At 43.3% G+C, this 18,563-nt stretch overlaps 1 protein-coding gene across 2 annotated transcripts in view; it reads left to right on the forward strand.

The window, feature by feature from the left end:
• The first annotated feature begins 159 nt into the window (after nucleotides 1–159).
• Nucleotides 160–18,563, forward strand: part of Srd5a1 (steroid 5 alpha-reductase 1) — a 46,649-nt gene continuing 28,245 nt past the window's right edge. Inside the window, exons 1-2 of one of the 2 annotated variants that reach the window (XM_028873682.2) lie at nucleotides 160–690; nucleotides 17,521–17,621. In XM_028873682.2, coding sequence (XP_028729515.1) covers nucleotides 410–690; nucleotides 17,521–17,621 — 382 coding nt within the window. In that variant the 5' untranslated portion in view covers nucleotides 160–409. Of the gene's footprint in view, nucleotides 691–17,520; nucleotides 17,688–18,563 lie in introns of both variants that reach the window. The other variant, XM_028873681.2, reaches the window with a different exon arrangement.

The raw sequence follows: 18,563 nt of genomic DNA on the forward strand, positions 1-18,563 counted from the left end.
CTGGGGTGGGCGGGGCTCTGTGGGACTCCGAGGGCGGAGCTCCGGCTGCAGGAAAGAAGGGGGCGGGTCCCTGAGTGCTCGGCTCCTGCTCTTCTTCCCCGCGGGGCCGAGGGCCAAAGCAGCTCTAGGCCAATGAGCAGCCCGATCGCGGGCGGGAAGGGGCGGGGCCTTCTGTGCAGGCGGGGCTCTGCGCAATCCGGCTCTCCCTCGGAACCAGTGCGGGAGGGTATGGTCTGATGGTGCTAGCTTGTGGTCCAGTCCCAGCCCGCACAGGTGGCTCGCCCCTCCCCTGGGCAGGTACGCACTGCTGGGGCGCTGGCTCGTGTGGGCTGCTCTGCGCCCTCCTCCCGGGCTTATATGTGGCCTCACTTGGACACCCGGGCATGGAGCACGCCGCTCGACCTCAACGATGGGCTGGGACGAGTTGTGCCTGCTGGACGCTCTCGCTTACCTAGAGGGTTTCATGGCCTTGGTGACCTTCGTGGCTCTCAGTTCGGTGGGCTCTCCCTACGGCCGCTACTCGTCGCAGTTTCCCGGCCTCCAAGTGCCGGCGCGACCCGCCTGGTTCCTGCAGGAGCTGCCCTCGATGGTTTGGCCGCTCTATGAGTGCGCCCGCCCTGCAGCCGCGCGCCTGGGCATCCTCCCCAACCGGGTCCTGCTGGCCATGTTTCTGATCCACTACGTGCAAAGGTAATGGTCTTCCCTCCTGAGCTCGCTCCTCCCCACGCGAGGTGTCTCCCGAGAACCTGAGGCTCAGAGATTTCATTCCGAAATACATAGGATTGTCTCGAAGGGGAGATGGAAAGGACCGCATGAAGTGGTGGAAGTGCGAGCCTGGTCTGGGTTAGTGGTACAGTGGTCCCGATTTCTTCGCTGGCTGACTGCGGACTATCAGCGATGTCACCCTAGCAGGGTGATGTTACTGTGTTTCTCTGTTTCCCCTTGGGGAATCTTTATCCCTGGTACAGCCTCTCTCATAGCCGGGTGACCCAGCTCCAGCTTGCGAACAGCTTAGTAGTCTCTTGGAACCACTCCGGACCCGAATGCGGACTTGGGCAATTGCAGAGATGTGTTGCCTTCTTTTTTTGAGAGGGGTCGGCTTTCCAGGCACAAACTCGGTTGGCTTATGAATCTTTCCCGGGAGAAGTTATATGAACAATGTTCCAGTGACTGCCTCAAGTCGTAAGGTTTTCCAATAAATTGGACTGAACTGTCTCCAATATTAGCCCCTAACTGACTAAACATTTGTAAGTCAACATTTAAATGTTTTCATCTAGATTCTGAAAACTGCACAATAAAGACATTGCCTCTGTATCTACAGGAGTTGAGTTCTGTGATGTTTGCAAGTCTCTCGTCCTTTGATTTTTGGGGACTCACCCTGAAGTACCCATTTCCTGGAGAGGCTGAGAATTCAGTGTTGTATTGATAGCCTGTTCTTATAGGAAAGAACAATAAGGAGGTAGAATGGCTTCCTCACTACCACAAGTCCCTGGTATCCAGCAAGGTATAGGAGTTGGTTTCTATACCAGCCCCTCTCACCATCTTGGACATAGTGTGCTTCTAGTCACCTTTAGTGCTGGCGTTTTATATGGGGGCACAATCAACATATAACAAAGACTGAATTCTGTGTGCCTCGAACTGTCGATAGAGTATCCCAGAAGCTGAGGAGATGACTCTGTGGGTAGCTGTGCATCCCACACAAGCTACTGCAATACCAGTGCCCCTGTGGGGAGATGGACAGAAGAGATAGGAGACAGGGGCTAGCTAGACGGGTATACACAGCAGTGAACCAGCAGAAAGCAAAGACAGGCAGCTGAGATTGTCTTCTGACCTTCACATGTACTCCGAGGCACACAGGCACCCACACCCACTCACACACATACATGCACATCACACACAGACACACACGCACACACACACACACACACACACATGCATGCACACTCACATGAGTGAGATACAAATAAAACCACAAAGAAGATATATTCTACCAAACAAAGTTGTTATCAAAATGCTTGATCTATTTTTATGGATGGGTGGGGAGTTCCTGCAGTTTAAATACCTACTGAACTCTTGTCCATGGAAGTACCTCCATAAAAACCCCAAAATTTGTGTCTGTGTGCATCACCGATGGATAAAAGTCAGTTCTGGGAGGCAAACTGTTAGAGGTATGTCCATCTAAATAACAAATACTGGAGATTCCCTTTGGACTGAGAATGTAGCTCAGTGGCAGGACCTTTGCTTAAGATGTGCAAAGAGGCTCTGAGTTAGGAGAAAGAGCACTAACCCTGAGAAGAGGGGAAAGAGGCTTACAGACCATTGGAATGAGTATGTGTGTGCCGTACTACATTGCACAGCCAAAAAGATTATCAGAAGCAGCCTCAGGATTACATACAAGGTTTTGAAACTAATACTTGGCTTAAAGAGTTATAACCGGGGAGGGGGGGTCAACAATCTAAGGTTAAACAGACATCCTTGCAGAAGTTATTTTTGGTGTGAGGTTGTGGTGACCATTGCCCAAGGTCATAGTGCTGGCAGAGTCTTTTGTGATAGATAAGTCTTATCAAGAACACATTGGTGCGAGCCCCTCCCCAATTACTGCTTGTCTTCTTATCTGTGGTCATTAGTACTTGACAGGGTGGATGCTATTTGCACAGCTGTCACCTTTTCCCCCTTGATGGAACACTGCCCCAGAAGGGCTGGGGTTTGATGTGATCTGGTCCTGTGAACAAATGATTGGTAACTAGAGATCAGTGTTGATAGTGCCCGCATGTGTCCGGCACAGGTTGTTTTAATAACATTCGTTCTTCCACAGACCGGCCACCTGCTCAGCCCCTTTGCAACCTGCTTCATCTTTAGTTTTACTCTATTTCTTTCTTCCCATCCTGGGCCAATCCAGCTATAAACAAACAAACTAACTAACTAACAGATAAATCATTCTACCACACAGATTCTCGCATACAAAAATGTCCCATTGTTCTGTTTAACTTTTCTTACCTGAAATATACCCTCATAATTATCGTCTTCTTCAGGACTGTCTTTTCTATTTGCTGGTTCCTTTCTACCTCGCTTATTTTTCCCTCTTTACCTTTATATCTTGTAAAAAGGCTAACTTTTAAACTTTCCACTGTAGACAAAATTAGTCTACTTCTCACTAAAAGAACATGTCTTATGCTATTCTTCCAGTTTGTCTAACCTCCCCCCAAATCACTTTGATTTTTCTTATGCCCTGTGTAAGTGATGAGACAGAGCTTGTGAAAACAAGTCGTCAACATTGAAGTTTTCTCGTAGATCAATGTTGGCGACAGGTAGATATATGATCACAGTGAATTGTTTAAAGTGGTCGTGCATATTGTGTGTAGTCCTTTGCATAGCATTGAACAAGCCCAGAGGACCTGAATTTACGTTTAGCTATTGGGGTTTCAGAACTTCACTTAACTTGGGAATTACTCAAATGCTCGGTGTCTCACCTTTTAGAATTGGGTTCGATCCCCAGAGAGGGAAACAAAGGGAAGGGATGAAGATGAGAATGGAATTGGGGGACAGAAGAAGTCAGGCTCCCTCGGACTTTCTCACAGTATTGTGTAATTTGACCTAACTTTAAATTTCAACTTACACAGGTTTGGTGTGCTGGCACACTCCTTTAACCCCAGCACTCTGAGTTCCAAGCTAAAGATGCTAAAAAACAATTTTTTTTCAACTTACATGAAAAGTTCATTTATAAACATCCCGTTTACAATTACCTAACTTCATTAAGTGTTATACTTAGATCACTTGTGAAAAAAAGAGGTATCAGACAAGCAGTCATCATTTGAAGTTACTTAACACCAGCACTGTAGGCAAATTTTTCTTTTGGCTGCCGCCTCACAAATGATGACACAGAGACCTCTTATTAATTATGAACTCTCGGCCTATAGCTTAGGCTTGTTTCTAACTAGCTCTTATACCTTAAATTAATTCATTTATATTAGTCTACATTCTATCATGTGGTGTTACTTCTCTTCCATCTTTTTTCTTTTCTTTCTTTTTAGTTTAAATAACATTTTTCTTCATTTATTTTACATACCGACCACAGCTGTCCCTGTCCTCCTCTCCTCTAAGACCCCTTCTCCTTCTACTCTCCCCCATCTCTTCTACTCCCCCCCATCTCCATTCAGAAAGGGGCAGGCCTCCCATAGGCTTGAGCAAAGCATGGCACATCAAGTCGGTCCTCTCTTCCATCTTGCACCTCCTATTTCCTCTCTGTGTCTCCTGCCATCTCCTCCCTTCTTCTTCCCAGAGTCCTCTCTGTCCCTGGAAGTCCAGCTAACCTCTTCCTAGCTATTGGCCGTTCAGCTTTTAATTACACCAATCACAGCAGTGTATCTTCACACAGTGTACAAACATCCCACAACACAGTTCTCAGGCCAAAGCAAGAGAATCTCAGGTTCAGTGTCAGCCTGGACTGCATAGCGGGACCCTGTCTCAAGAAAACCGAGAACATGAAATGCTGTACTGCATGGTCCTTTTAAAACAAAACATTATATGCAAAATGGAACGTATTAATGCAAAGTCCCTGGCCTGGGAGCAAGGGAGGCACCGAAGAGGACTGTCCTTTTAAGTAGGAAGTTTCTTTGAGACATTATCACTACTGAGAATACGCACACAAGCAGACAGTAAAGTGTTGGATGCTCTGAAGGAGTTTAGTCTCATGAGGCGGAGTAGGAGTCCCTTCTTGCAGGTCTCAGAGAAAGGGGAGACTCACAACACAAGCCTGCAGCCAGGCTGTCCCTGATTCCCAGGTGGCAAAGAGAGCAAAGAGCAAGAAAACTGGGACTCTGAGAATGTGGGTGAGGTGAGGAGGGATGCACATCTGCCCCTTCGGAGTGGGCGAGGTGAGGAGGGATGCACATCTGGCCGAAGTGCGTCTTAGCTCCCTGACTGATGCCTTAGAGTCGGGCAGCCTACAGTCTAAGAGCTTCTTGGAGAAGTGAAGGTGGCCCCTGTCATTTGCCTGGAATTCAGACACACTGGGAGGCCCTAGGTGACTTGTCTGCCTCTCTGTAGAAATCAAGGAGGACAGACAGAGGGCAGCATTTAGGCGTAACTAAGCAGTTTAGCCTGGGACTCTAATAGTTGTTTTTTTTTAAGCTTTTATGAATAAACGCTTCCAAAATGTTTCGGAGGGGCGGGGGAGAAGCGAAAAAGAGAGACCGGAGAGTACACTCTGCCCTGCACTCTCAACTGCACATTGGCTTTTTGGAGACACTCGTGCTTGTGATCTTAAACCCCTAACAGACACCTGTAGCTCTCCCTGGCCCACCAACCAGGGGAAAGCTGACAATCCTGAGGACATTTCTCTCATTTTTGCCAATGAATTTCAAAACAGTTCACTCCTCAGATTCGCTTAAAACATGGACCAAAAGACATGTGGGTTAGTTGCTTTTTTTTTTTTTTATGTTATGCATTTTGGAGTTTTGCCTGCATGTATGTCTGATATACCACATGGGTGTAGTGCCCAAGGAGGCAGAAGAAGGTGTCAGATCCCCTGAAATGAGGGAGAGATGAGTGAGAACTTCTTAACCTCTGAAGCCATCTATCTCTCCAGCCCCTTCATTACCGTTGTTAGCACTGTTGGTTTAGTTGAGCTGTATTTTATAGGGCAGCCTTGTCCAGATGCCTAAAGGACTTTGCCTTGCAGCACAGTTCACAACAGGTGTGCCCGAGGAACGCCCCCAAATCAGGGAGACATGGTCATTCAAACCGCCACAGCCTCGTTGTGAAAATGTCTTGTAGAAATCCGGTTTTTTTTTTTGTTCATTTGCTTGTCTGTTGGTTTGTAAAGCAGGGTGGCCATTGGGCAAGTCAGGCTTGTAGGAAAGCCTTTTCTGAGTACTTGTTTTCAGGCGTACGGACAACAGACCCCATCTCCCCTCATTACCTTCCTAATTTACCTATCTATGTCTTCACTGTTGTTTGTACTTGGCAGCGGGAGTATTTGTTTTTTAGAGACAGGGTCTGACTGCTTGGCTCTGGCTAGCCTGGAACTTGATATGTATAATAGGATCAACAGACTGGCCTGGAACTCAAAGAAATCCTTCCTGCCTCTGCCTCCAGAGTGCTGGAATTAAAGGCATATGCCTCCTCCACACTTGGCTTTATCTGCTTTTTTTTTTTTCAAAATGGAGTTTGACGAACTGAGCAGATTTTGAGTCTACCTGTTATCACAGGGCTATTCCAACACCATCATTTCTTGCGGTAAGTTCCTACACTGTGCAGGGTTTCGCACTGATAACATGAGCTGTTTCTTCCTGATGCCTAACCTTGTAGGATTGGCATTCGTGATAAATAGGCTGCTGTCTGAACAGCTCACCTGGTACTGACACATCCCAGGATTCCATCAATGATGACAGGCACTGCTTTACTTCGACATGCACATGGGCCTATCTGTGTATATTCTGCCAGGCTTGATGCCAGTGAAGAGCTTCTGAGAACGCCAGGTTAGAAGCAAAGGCAGTGCCTCCTAAAATTTTATTTCGCAGTTTGAGTCAAAGCCTTTGGATTTGAAACGCCATGATTAAGTGCAGGCAAGTGAGAGAATGGAGACAGCCATGCAAACGCAATGGCTAGTCCCTTCTAGAGTGGCAGAGGCTGAGCAGACCCTTCTCTAGGGAGGAGAGCCCTGAGCACAGCAACCAGTGTTGACCTTGGGCTGCTGACTGGGGGGACTGGTGGCATGAGACTTCTGATCATCAGTGCCTTCTTCATTCACTCATTTGCTTTTGTTAGTTTTTAAAATTGGCATTCAAAGCCATGGGCAGTCGCGTGAGTACTTTGTGATGGTCATCCTTCTCCACTTCCCTCCCCGTCCCTCTCCTCTCACCTGCTGACCCCTGTCCTCTCCCTAACTTCTCTCCTTCTACTTTCAGGTCTCATCTCTTCTGTTGCCGTCTCTTTATCTCTTATTTCCCCTCCTCGAGGTCGCCATTCTAGTTTTGTGACCTGTGGTACAGGTAGTACAAACGTACTGTGTGTGCGTGTGCGTGTGCGTGTGCGTGTGCGTGTGCGTGTGCGTGTGTGTGTGTGTGTGTGTGTGTGTGTGTAAAAGTTAAAATCTAGAGTCCAGCCAGGTGGTGGTGACACACATCTTTAATCCCAGCACTGGGGAGGCAGAGGCAGGCGAATCTCTGAGTTCGAGGCCAGCCTGGTCTAAAGAGCAAGTTCCAGGAAAACCAAGGCTACACAGAGAAGTCTTGTCTTGAACACCACCACCCCCAAATCTAGGATACACCCGTGAGAAAGAATAGACAGTGTTTGTCTCACTGAGTCTTGCTTATTTTTGCTTAACACAGGGATGTCCACTTCTGTTTGCTTTCCGGCAAGGGCTATGACTCATTTTCTTTGTGGCCGAGTAGAAAACTGTTCCAAAAGCACTTGTTTTGCCAGATGTGGTATTTAAAACTGCTGGGAGATACTTCTGTGGGAGTCGGGAGGCGGTGGAGGGAGAGGGAGAGACACATGTCAGTAGACACATAGCCCGTGTAATTCAGTGACATTTAAGTTTTCCCAGTAGAAAAGATAAGCAGTTTCCATTCTCCCCAAGCATCTTATTTATTAAGTGGTCATTTGAGCTGGAGCGGCCTGTCCTGGAAGAAAACCAGGGTGGAAACAGCATCTCGTACAGCCAATCTGGCAAGCTCTCCCTAGCCCTTGTTGGTATAGCGTGTTGTGGGTGGTACAAGCCAATTGAGAGAGCAGCAGAGAACAAAATGGCATGGGCCCAGAAGTGGTGCTAAGAGAGACTGGCCTGGCTCCTGTGTGACTGTACCAGAGAGAAGCCAGACCCTGGCCTTGGGAATATGAACCTTCTCTGGTGCTGAGGACAGAATAGGGGGCGCAGGAGGGCAAGGAGGGGCACAGTGGTGGCTGGGAGGTCGCCAAGGGTAATGACAACAGCCTATATTCTTTGGGGAGTCTCTTGGATTCCCTCAACTAACATCATGAAGGGAGGTTTCCCACGCTCGGCCCTGGGGGTGGTTTTGTTAGCTCTTAAGGCGAGCAGAAAACAACTGATAACAGCCCACCCTATGCCATTCTGTTTGGTTCATGCTTTGGTACATGCACATTCCGTAATATTGTAACTTTGCAGATTAATTTCTTCCCATTGAATATGAAATGACAACTCCCAAGTACCCAAAGAGATCTTTCAAACATGAAAATTCCAGCTCACAAAACATTGGAAATTATGTCTGTTGCAAATTTACGTGATAATGGAGGTCTCACATTGAATTTGGGCACCATGGGGGAAGAAAATCTATAAAGCACGCGAACATGGCTTTAGATTCCAACAGCCTTGAGGTTAAACTGTGGTATGGTTTGCACACTGATGCTGTTTGCCCCTGAAGTTTCAAATGAATCGAGAAGGTAGTTTCTGGAGTCTGCAGAGAAGCTCCTTCCAGAAGCCCTGCAGAGCTCACCAGGCGATTGAGGGTCCTCGTTCAGGATGAGGCTGTCTCGGCTCTGAGCTCAGAATAGTTCACAGGTACCTCTTTACACACCAGACTGCTGTGCGTAGCCGCAAGTGCAGCCCATTCCTTATGCTCAGAGCCAAAGGTGATGGTCAAGTCCATGGTGTGTTGGATCTGCTCGCGGGTGATCGAAATTTATCTAAATTGTTCTATAATAAAAACTCAGGAGTCAGATGTTGAGGTGAGAACCTGATAGATCAAGAAAGCAGAGAAGAAGTGTGCATGCCTTTAATCCCAGTTCTTGGGAGGCAGAGGCAGGCAGATGTCTGTGAGTTCAAGGCCGGCCTGATCTACAGAGCGAGTTCCAGGACAGGCTCTGAAAACTACACAAAGAAACCCTGTCTCAAATAAAAAAAATAAAAAAATAAAAAAAAAAACACCAAAAAACAAAGAAAGTGCTATTACACTATAGAAATGGCAAAGTGGAGGGGTAACCAGCTGACCCCCTCTTTCCACCTTCCCAGGTTGGAAAGACCCATGAATCTTTCTAAGCCCCTCCCTACTCCTTCCTGTGCTTTTCTGTCATATTGTATCCTGGGTCCTCCAAATTCTCTATGGCTAATTTCGGTCAGTTAGTCGTGGACTCTGCCCCCTGCTTCAAGATAACATTAACAGTCACCGAGTTACTCTATTATCTATCTTATCTTAATGAGTCCAGAGTTTTCTACCTAAACAACTTTCTATCATAACTTGTATTACCATCCTAAAAATACCTTCTTAGACCTTAAAATATTTTCTTAGAAAAACAACTTAAGCTTTTATGCCTTTCAACCTTATAAACTTTACATTTCTTTTGTAAGTTTCTTTTCTGAATTTGGTAACAAGGAAAATTGTAACTGTAACTATCTAGTCTTCAATCCCATCAAAGAACTTAAGAAGGATAAAATATTACCTGAGTAAACAGGAAGTGCAGAGCAAGTAACTTCCAAAACTATAGTGTTGTTGGATAATCTTTTTGTGCACTGTAAAGATGTGTCTCTGCCTAAGGCACCTTAGGATTGGTTTAACAAACAGCTGAATGACCAGTACTAGGCAAGAGAGAATAGGTGAGACTTCCAGGGAGAGAGAGGAACTTGGGTTTAGAATCTAGGCATGCAAGAGAGTCCAGAGAGACACTGAGGAAGTTGGATGGATGTACAGAATGGAGGAGAGGTAAAGAGCCATGTGGCAGAATGTAGATTAATAGAAACAGGTTAAGGTTTTTTGTTTTTTTGTTTTTGTTTTTTTGTTTATCAAGACATCGTTTCTCTGTGTAGCTTTGACGCCTTTCCTGGAAATCACTCCAGGCTGGTCTTGAACTCACAGAGATCTGCCTGCCTCTGCCTCCCAAGTGCTGGGATTAAAGGCGTGCACCACCACCTCCTGGCAGAAACAGGTTCAGTTTTAAGACCTTGTTGGGAACAAGCCTGAGCTAAAGGCCAAGCTTTCATAATTAATAAAAAGTTTCCATGTCGTTAATTGGGAGTTGGTGATCCCAAAAGAAAGTCCCACAAGAAAGTGCAATTATACCATAGACATGGCAAAGACAGCTGACTGCCTGGACAGTCACCAGAGGCTCCTCTGCCACATTGGAGCATCCATCTTTGGCCTACATGCCCAGAATATCTGAAGACTTTTCTGTGAAGCAGGAATTTTGAAGGACTGTCCTACATTGTCTTGGCAAAGTTTGGCAGTCACCTTCTTTTGTGTCCTGCTCGTCCAATTTGAACAGCAGACTGTCAGCAGTCCAGGGAAGGGCAATTTCCTGCCCTGTTCCTAACTCTGCCACAAATGTAAGCAAATGAAGGTTCTTCGATGCCCATCATCTTCTCTGAAGTAAATTGGTGCTGCCAGGAGCAGACGTGTCTCACTATCATGAAAAGTCTTACGTTATTAAAACATCTTAAATGCCATATTCGGTAGATCTCTGAAGTGTTTGAAGTCCACCTGTCTATCTAAAATATATCTCTGACCTCAAAAACATATCTAACATGGCTACAAGTTTGCTTATAGATGACTAACTACTAACCTGCATTTCTTAATTATTCTAAATAATTTGTAATAATAGCTTTCAAGGACTAGAACCTCACATTACATTTTTAAATGAGCTGCATAGGTACAATACCTTAAACAAGAGTAGAAACACACACACACACACACACACACACACACACACACACACAAATAACCTTAAATTTGTATCAGTATACAAAAATCCATACCAATGTAAAATATTTCAGTCGCTTTTTAGTTTAAAAGTAGACTTAACAATATCCAGTCATTTATCCTTTTATCCTGTCATTCCTATATTCCTCCTTTTTTATGGTTTCAGAAAGAGATCCCTGAATCCAACCTCTTCTGTTTAGTTTCCTCCCTGACCATGATCAATAACAACTTGCAGCCAACCCCCCTAAACAATGATAAACGTCCATAATCCACCGAAGGCCCCAAAACCACCCACCTCACCTCTTAAGAATGTGGACATCATGTTCTTAAAATTACTTCCTGTTGTCTGGGAGTGACGGCATCTTTAGGGACCCTGAGAAAATTGAGATAGAGATCAAATCCTGGGAGAGCTAGCTGTGGTCCAGTCTCGGTGTGATGGGAAAGTGCAGGGCTTATCTGAAGTCCTGGCTGAAGCAGTCTGTGAGGCTGGACCTTCTTAGCTGACTGCTTTGAAGTTGTCCTGAGCAGTTTGTAGTTCAAAGCTGATCTTAGTGTGGTATTTTTCAGCTCAGTGGAGTTACCACAATCCTGGCAGCATTGTCATGGTAGGGCCCTGTCATCTTCTTTGAGACCTCAAAGCTCACTTCCAGGAATGGTCACAGTTTACTACAGAAATGTCATATGCAGCAGATCTCCAAGAGGTTAAAGGATCATCATCTGTTAAATACATCAAGGGTACACAAACTTAGCCCCTAATTCCTGCTTCAGACTCAAACCTGAAATCACGTACAGGAAGGTAGATAAAGCTTAGTTCTAGAATTAGTACTCTATATGACCATTGGTATCATGACAGAAAGTTTAAATATATATATAAAACAATTTTATAAGTATTGAGATAATATTTATACCTTAAGAAAAGCTTTAAAGAGTAAAAAATAAACCAAAGGATCATGAGATTAGTGGCAATACAATAGTCCCTTAATTTTGTTTTTTCTTCTGTCCCATATCAGGTGGCTCTTCTGACATGAGACAGAGATTTTGGATTTTCTTTTAACAAGCATGCTTGGGTTGAGAGAAGAAGAGAATCATGCTCCAACTCCAAAGTAGCCTTAATTTTTAATTGAACTGGGACTACAAAAAGGCCATTTGCATTGTATGTCTGTAGAGAATAGCAGAAACAAACATTTAGGAAGATATATGAAATTTTATCCTTTTGCAGATGTGCTATACCATTCAGCCAATTTACTTTTTTTTTTTTTTTTTTTTTTTTGGACATTTTCTTCAGATGTCTCATTTGTCCAGTGGTCTCTTCAGATTCCGTAGTTGGATGTTTTTATTTTTCGGGAAAGACAAAATCAAAACCTTGCCCCAAGCCTAACTTCAGGCACTTCCCTTTTTTGGCAGGTTATGTCTGATCAAATGAAAGGCATTTGTTAGTCTTACTAGTTTAGACTGAATGGCCACACTATTTGATGAACCATCTCCTCTCCTAATCAAGAGGTCACTCTTGTTTGAATCTAATATTTATCAGTCTTGATGGTATCCATAGCTTTTCTTCTCCTGTGGAAACAAATGCAAAACCTCTTCCTCAATGTAACACATATCCTGGTTTCCATTCTGCGATCAACACATCTTTGAAGCATACAGGCTGATGTAATTCAGCAGTTTCTCCTACTCTCCCTTGTCTCTCCACGGCTGTTACTCCTTTCTCGTTAGCATTTAAAATTTTTAAAGTTAATAAAGTACTGTGTAATCTATCTTTACGGGTCTTTATTGCCCTTTTCTGGGTGGGTTTTGTTGTTGTTGTTGTTGTTTGGTTGGTTGTTTTTGTTTTTTGAGACAGGGTTTCTCTGTGAAACAGTCCTGGCTGTCCTGGAACTCACTCTGCAGACCAGGCTGGCCTCGAACTCACAGAGATCCTCCTGCCTCTGCCTCCCGAGTGCTGGGATTAAAGGCATGCGCCACTGCCACCACCCAGGCCTTTTCTGTTTATTAAGCATATTTTTTAAAGTACAAATAGATCTTTCTATAACTGCTTGTGCTGTAGGATTGTTTGGTTATATCTGTAATATGCTTTATGTTGCAATATGGAAAAAAACTTTCATTTTACTACAGACAGATGCTGGAGCACTGTCAGTCTTAATTTGTATGGATATTCTGATAATGGCCATACCTTCTAATAGATGTGCAATTACAGAATCAGCCTTTTCAGAACTCAAAGCGGTTGCCCATTGAAATCCTGAATATATATCTATAGTATGGTGCACATAATTTTCCAAATGAAACACATCTATTTCTTCCTGCAGATAATGGAGTTTATACTACAAAGAACAAGTAGGATATTTACTTATAATTTTCTCGGCTTGTTGCCAAGTGAAAGAAAAGTCTTTCTTCAAACCTTTGCTATTAACATCATGTTTCTTATGAAATTCTGAGGCTTCTAGCACATTTCCTACCAATAGCTTATCAATTTTATGATTACCTTATGCCAAAGGACCTAGTAGACCTGTATGGGATCTGATATGTGTTATATACAAGGGGTAATTTCTATTTCTGATTACTGCTTGTAGTTGAATAAATAACAAAGTTAATTCTGAATCATCTGGAATATGTTCAGCAGTTTCAATATGTAAAACAACTCTTGGTACATATTGAGAGTCAGTAACTATATTAAGAGGTTCTGGAAAATCTAATGCCATGAGAATTGCATGTAATTCTGACTTTTGAACAAAATTCTAATAAGGACTTTGATCTACTTTACTTATTTTTCCTGACTTCTAACCTGCCTTTCCTGATTTGTTTGCATCGATGTAGAATGTAGGGGCTCCAGAAATTGGTTTTCCTTATACCATGTGAGGAAGGGTCCAATTAGTTGTTTTTATAAATGGAAGTCTCTTGCTTTGGGTATATTTGTTGCTAATCTCTCCCCTCAAATTACTGTAAGCTCTTTGCCAATGTTCATTTTTTGCCCATAATGAGGCAATTTCAGCATTAGTGAAAAGGTACCACAATTTCTGCTGGGTCTCTTCCTGCTAATTGATGAAGACTCAATTTTTTCTTTCAGGATCAATTCAGAAACTTTTTCTATATAGGTCTTTAATTTTTTACTCTGTGTGGCAAAAATATCCATTCTAAGATCATATCTTCTCTCTGCATAAGAATTCCTGTGGGAGAATGTGTAGAAGGTTGCATGACCAGATATAATCAAGCTGTGGATCCAAGCAATCCACATGTACATCCTATAATTTCTTTTCTACCATAGCCAATTCTCTCTCAGCCTCAGCTGATAATTTTCTTGGACTATTTAAGGCCTTATCACCATATAATATTTTAAATAAATTACTTATTTCTTGGGTTGTAAATCCAATTGTGGGTCGTAACCAGTTACCAGCTCCAAGCAATTTTTGAAAGTCACCAAGAGTCCCTAATTTATCTCTCTTGATTTGTACCTTCTGTGGTTGAATTTCCTGTAAACCTATATTATGGACTAGGTAATTAGTAGACTGTCCTCTTTGTATTTTTTCAGGAGCAATTTGTAATTCCCAACAAGGCAAAATTCTCTGTACTTCATCAAACATTTTTTTCTAAGGTATCTGCATCTGAATCAGGTAGTAAGATATCATCCATATAATGGTAAATTATAGATTGAGGAAATTATTTCTGAATTATTTCTAATGACTATTGTACAAAATATTGACACAGGTGGGGCTGTTTAATATTCCTTATGGAAGAATTTTCCACCGATACCTTTTAATAGACTGGGGAATATAAGTAGGCACTGTGAAGGCAAACTTTTCTCTCTCCTGTTCTTGTAAAGGTATAGTAAAAAAGCAGTCTTTTAAATAAGTAACTTTAATAGACCATCCTTTAGGTAATAAAGGAGACAAGGGAATTCCAGGCTGTGAGATCACCTTATTAATAGATCTCAGATCTGCTACCATTCTCCAGTTTCCAGATTTTCTTTTTAATGACAAATATAGGAGAATTCCAAGGACTTGTTGATTCTTTAATATGTTGAGCATTCAGCTGCTCCTGAACCAGCTGTTCCGGTGCCTGTAATTTTTCTGGTGTCAAAGGCCATCATTCCACCCGGACAGGTTTGTCAGTTCACCATTTTAAAGGTAGGGCAGTTGGTACCTTTGAAAGATCAATACCTGTTATGCCCTGCTTGTGTACAACCTGAATGGTCAGTGACTGATCTTGATAATACTTGAAAATTCTGTTAATATTTTTCTCAGAAGCACATGTTACTTTATGGTTTGTTTCTGAGACTGGAGGAACGTTAATCTGCATTTAACAAGGCACAGGAAAGAGTAGGGATGGGCTAAGAAAGATTCACAGGTTGTTTTTTGTTTGTTTGTTTTTTTTTTTTTCTGATCTGGGAAGGCAGAGAGAGAGGGTTAGGCGGTCATTCCTCTGCTGTTTTCTTGATTCAAGGTTAATTTTATTGCCATTCACAGGTGATGCCCTTCCTAGGCTGACAGACTAGGAATATCAGACTTCAGCAAACAAGAGGAACAGGTCCATAGGATGGCATTTCACACTCAGAAAGTCCCAGCTCTCAGCTGCCGCTGAATTTAACACTGAACTTAAAGTGATGAAAACTTGCTCTGTGACTCCAGCCTCCTGGGGAAGTCGCCGTCCACAGTGATACCCATCTCCAACATGTCATTCACCCTTGGGAATCTGTGGCATTAGCCCAGAAGTCTTGGTCAGACTGTTTATTTTCACACCTATTTTGTGTAGTTTAAAGATTCTTAATTTTCTTTCCTCATTTTGAACCTTTCTTTTGTATCTAGGCTGGAACACAAGATGGGTTTTGTTCAGACCAGTGGTGTCCACATCTCCTACAAGCTGAGGATAGTTGGTACTTTATTACTGTTGGTTCATTGTCCAGATCCAACCAACTTATGTACTGAAAGTATTTGTAGAAAAATTACATCCGTATTGAGTGAGTGTAGAGTTTTGTTTGTTTGTTTTTGTTCTTTTTTTGTTTTGTTTTGTTTTGTTTTGTTTTGGTTTGGTTTGATTTGGTTTGGTTTGGTTTGGTTTGGTTTTTCAAGACAGAGTTTCTCTGTAGCTTTGGAGCCTGTCCTGCACTAGCTCCGTAGACCAGGCTGGCCTCAAACTAACAGAGATCCACCTGCCTCTGCCTCCCGAGTGCTGGGATTATAGGCAGTGTGGAGTTTTTATTATTCCCCAAAGAAAACAGCATAATACCTGTTTACATTTGATTAGGTTGTGAATAAACTAGAAAGTGTACAGAAAATGAGTAAAGCTGGAGTTTCCTGTGTCCCACCCAGTCCACAGCTGCTCAGACCCAAGTAAACACACAGAGGCTTATATTAATTAAAACTGCTTTGCCATTAGCTCAGGGCTGCCACTGACTAGCTCTTATATTTAAACTCAGCCCATTTCTGTTCATCTATATGTCGCCACGTATTCTGTGGCTTTACCTGTGTTCCATTTCATGCTGCTCCCTGGACAGTGGGCTGTCATCTCCTGACTCAGCCTTTCTCTTCCCAGAATTTCCTTGTCTGCTTGTCCCGCCTATACTTCCTGCCTGGCTACTGGCCAATCAGCATTTTATTAAACCAGTGTACAAGGGCATTATCCCACTGCATTTCCTCCTTTCTGTTTAATTAAAAAGGAAGGTTTTAACTTTAACACAGTAAAATACATATAACAAACGAGAATTACAGTTACAATATCTAGTCTATTTGTATTTTGTAAATTTAAAGAAAATATTCTATGTATCCTATATTTGTGAGTCTAAAGTTTGATATCTACCTTATCTCTTATCATAACCAAAGGAAACCATAATTATAACTATTTAGTCTTCAACTACATCAAAGACCTCAGAAGATATAATAAATATATATAATATAATAAATGGGGCATGTATTTTATGCAAATGCTATGCAGTTGTGTGTGAGTTGAACATCCAATGACTTAGTTGTTTTCAGGGCTCCTGAAACCAGTTTCCAAAGGACAGAGGGACAAATATAAACATATAAACACTGTGTGTGTGTGTGTGTGTGTGTGTCTGTCTGTCTGTCTGTGATAAGTTCTGGCCTACAGCTTTAAATATTAACACACTGGCAGCTGGCTTATTTGATAAAGCGGTAAAGCACTTGTTATATAAACCTAAGACCCTGAGCTGATCCCTAGAACCCACTTAAGAGAAAACTGGCACTGGGGAAATGTAGACTGGAGCCCTCCTGGAGCACTGATTAGGTGAGGCTGACTGAGCAGCAAGATGCAGCCGTTGCCACCTCCTCAGTGCTGGGAATGTAAGTGCTCACTTTTTTTTGTTTAAAAGCTGAGTACTGGGAATTAAACTCAAAATACTTGCGTGTGTAAGACAAGCAATTCACCAACCAAAACAGCCCTCTAGCCACCAGTAAATTGTATTCTAACAGACATATTTCTTTTAAAATTTTTATTTTTTTTCATTTACTTTTATTATTTTAAATTGTGTGTGTGTGTGTGTGTATGTGTTGTGTGTGTGTGTGTGTGTGTGTGGGGTGTGTGCACATGAGTTCAGGGTCCCACAAGTGCCAGAAGTGTCAGATTGCTTTGGAGAGAGTTTTAGGAGAGGGGGAATTTGTCCATTTTTCTCTAAGTGAGCGTATCTGTTTCATGCTCTGTATAATTAGAATCCTGAATACTGTGACTGACAAACATGAGTGAAGCATAGTTGGGTCTTTATCTAAAAGCCCCTGATTTTAGAATAGAGTAAACCAACACAAATGTGCACCAAGAATGACGTCTATACCAGAAAACAAACCGGGAAGGTCATGTGAAGCCACGATGTAGAAACAGACTCCCCGGTTCTCAAGTCTGCTCCTTGCTTTTGTTTCCTAAGGACGCTGGTGTTCCCGGCCCTGATCCGAGGAGGAAAAGCCACACCGATGTTTTCCTTTGCTGCCGCAGTCCTCTTCTGCACCGTGAACGGATACATGCAGAGTAGGTACTTGAGCCAGTTTGCGGTGTATGCTGAAGACTGGGTGGCCCGACCCTGTTTCCTGACTGGTGAGTGCGCAGAGATCGCCCCTTCTGTGAGGAAGCTCCAACTGGAGAGGAAACCACAAGCCTGCAATGTGACCTCCCCAGGGAGTTCAGAGCAGGGAGAGGGAGGCTGTCTTTGCTTGCTTGGGTGGGCCAGGAGGGAAGGCCCAGCCCAGGTACTTTGATCCCACTGATACTGAAGCACGTGTTGAACTACAGAGAACTTGGAAACAACTGCAAGCTGCAGCCAGGTGAGGGCACTTGGTGATGCAGTGGTTGCTTTGACATCTGTGGGACCAAAAGCTGGCAATCAAGAGTGGGAGAGGAAATTGCTTGTCTCTGTCTCTCCCTCCCTTCCTCCCTCTCTCCTTCTCTCTCTCTCTCTCTCTCTCTCTCTCTCTCTCTCTCTCTCTCTCTCTCTCTCTCTCTCTCTGGCAGTGAACGGTGGCCCGTAGGATAAATTTTGATGCCCTAGGCCAGGTCTGTCATTTATAATCTGGTATAATGGGCTCAATTACGCCTTGGGTTTGTTTACCCAAGTTCTCTTAGATTTAAAACCCATCGATAGCATCCGAGCTGGTGTCAGTACACAGCAGAGGCTGATGACACGCCCATTAGGGCAACCCGTCTCTTCCTCAGAGTGCATTAAGTATGGAGGGTGACACATGAGGAGAATAGGCCATAATTTCTTCTATCTGACCGCCTTTGTATTTTTTTGAGCTGCTGGCAGTAATATTAGCTTGACCTAGGCCTATAAGAGATGAAAGAGTAATAGTTGTCTTAAGTAGTTGGCCAATCTTTTCCTGAAATATAAGAAATGTCCGTGCTTATGTCTAGCAAGCCAATTATTTTCTTTCCCTGTATTTTAAGTGTTTAGTTGGTCTGGAATATTTAATTTCT

This window comes from Peromyscus leucopus, chromosome 19, assembly GCF_004664715.2.
Source record: "Peromyscus leucopus breed LL Stock chromosome 19, UCI_PerLeu_2.1, whole genome shotgun sequence".
NCBI classification, from domain to species: domain Eukaryota; kingdom Metazoa; phylum Chordata; class Mammalia; order Rodentia; family Cricetidae; genus Peromyscus; species Peromyscus leucopus.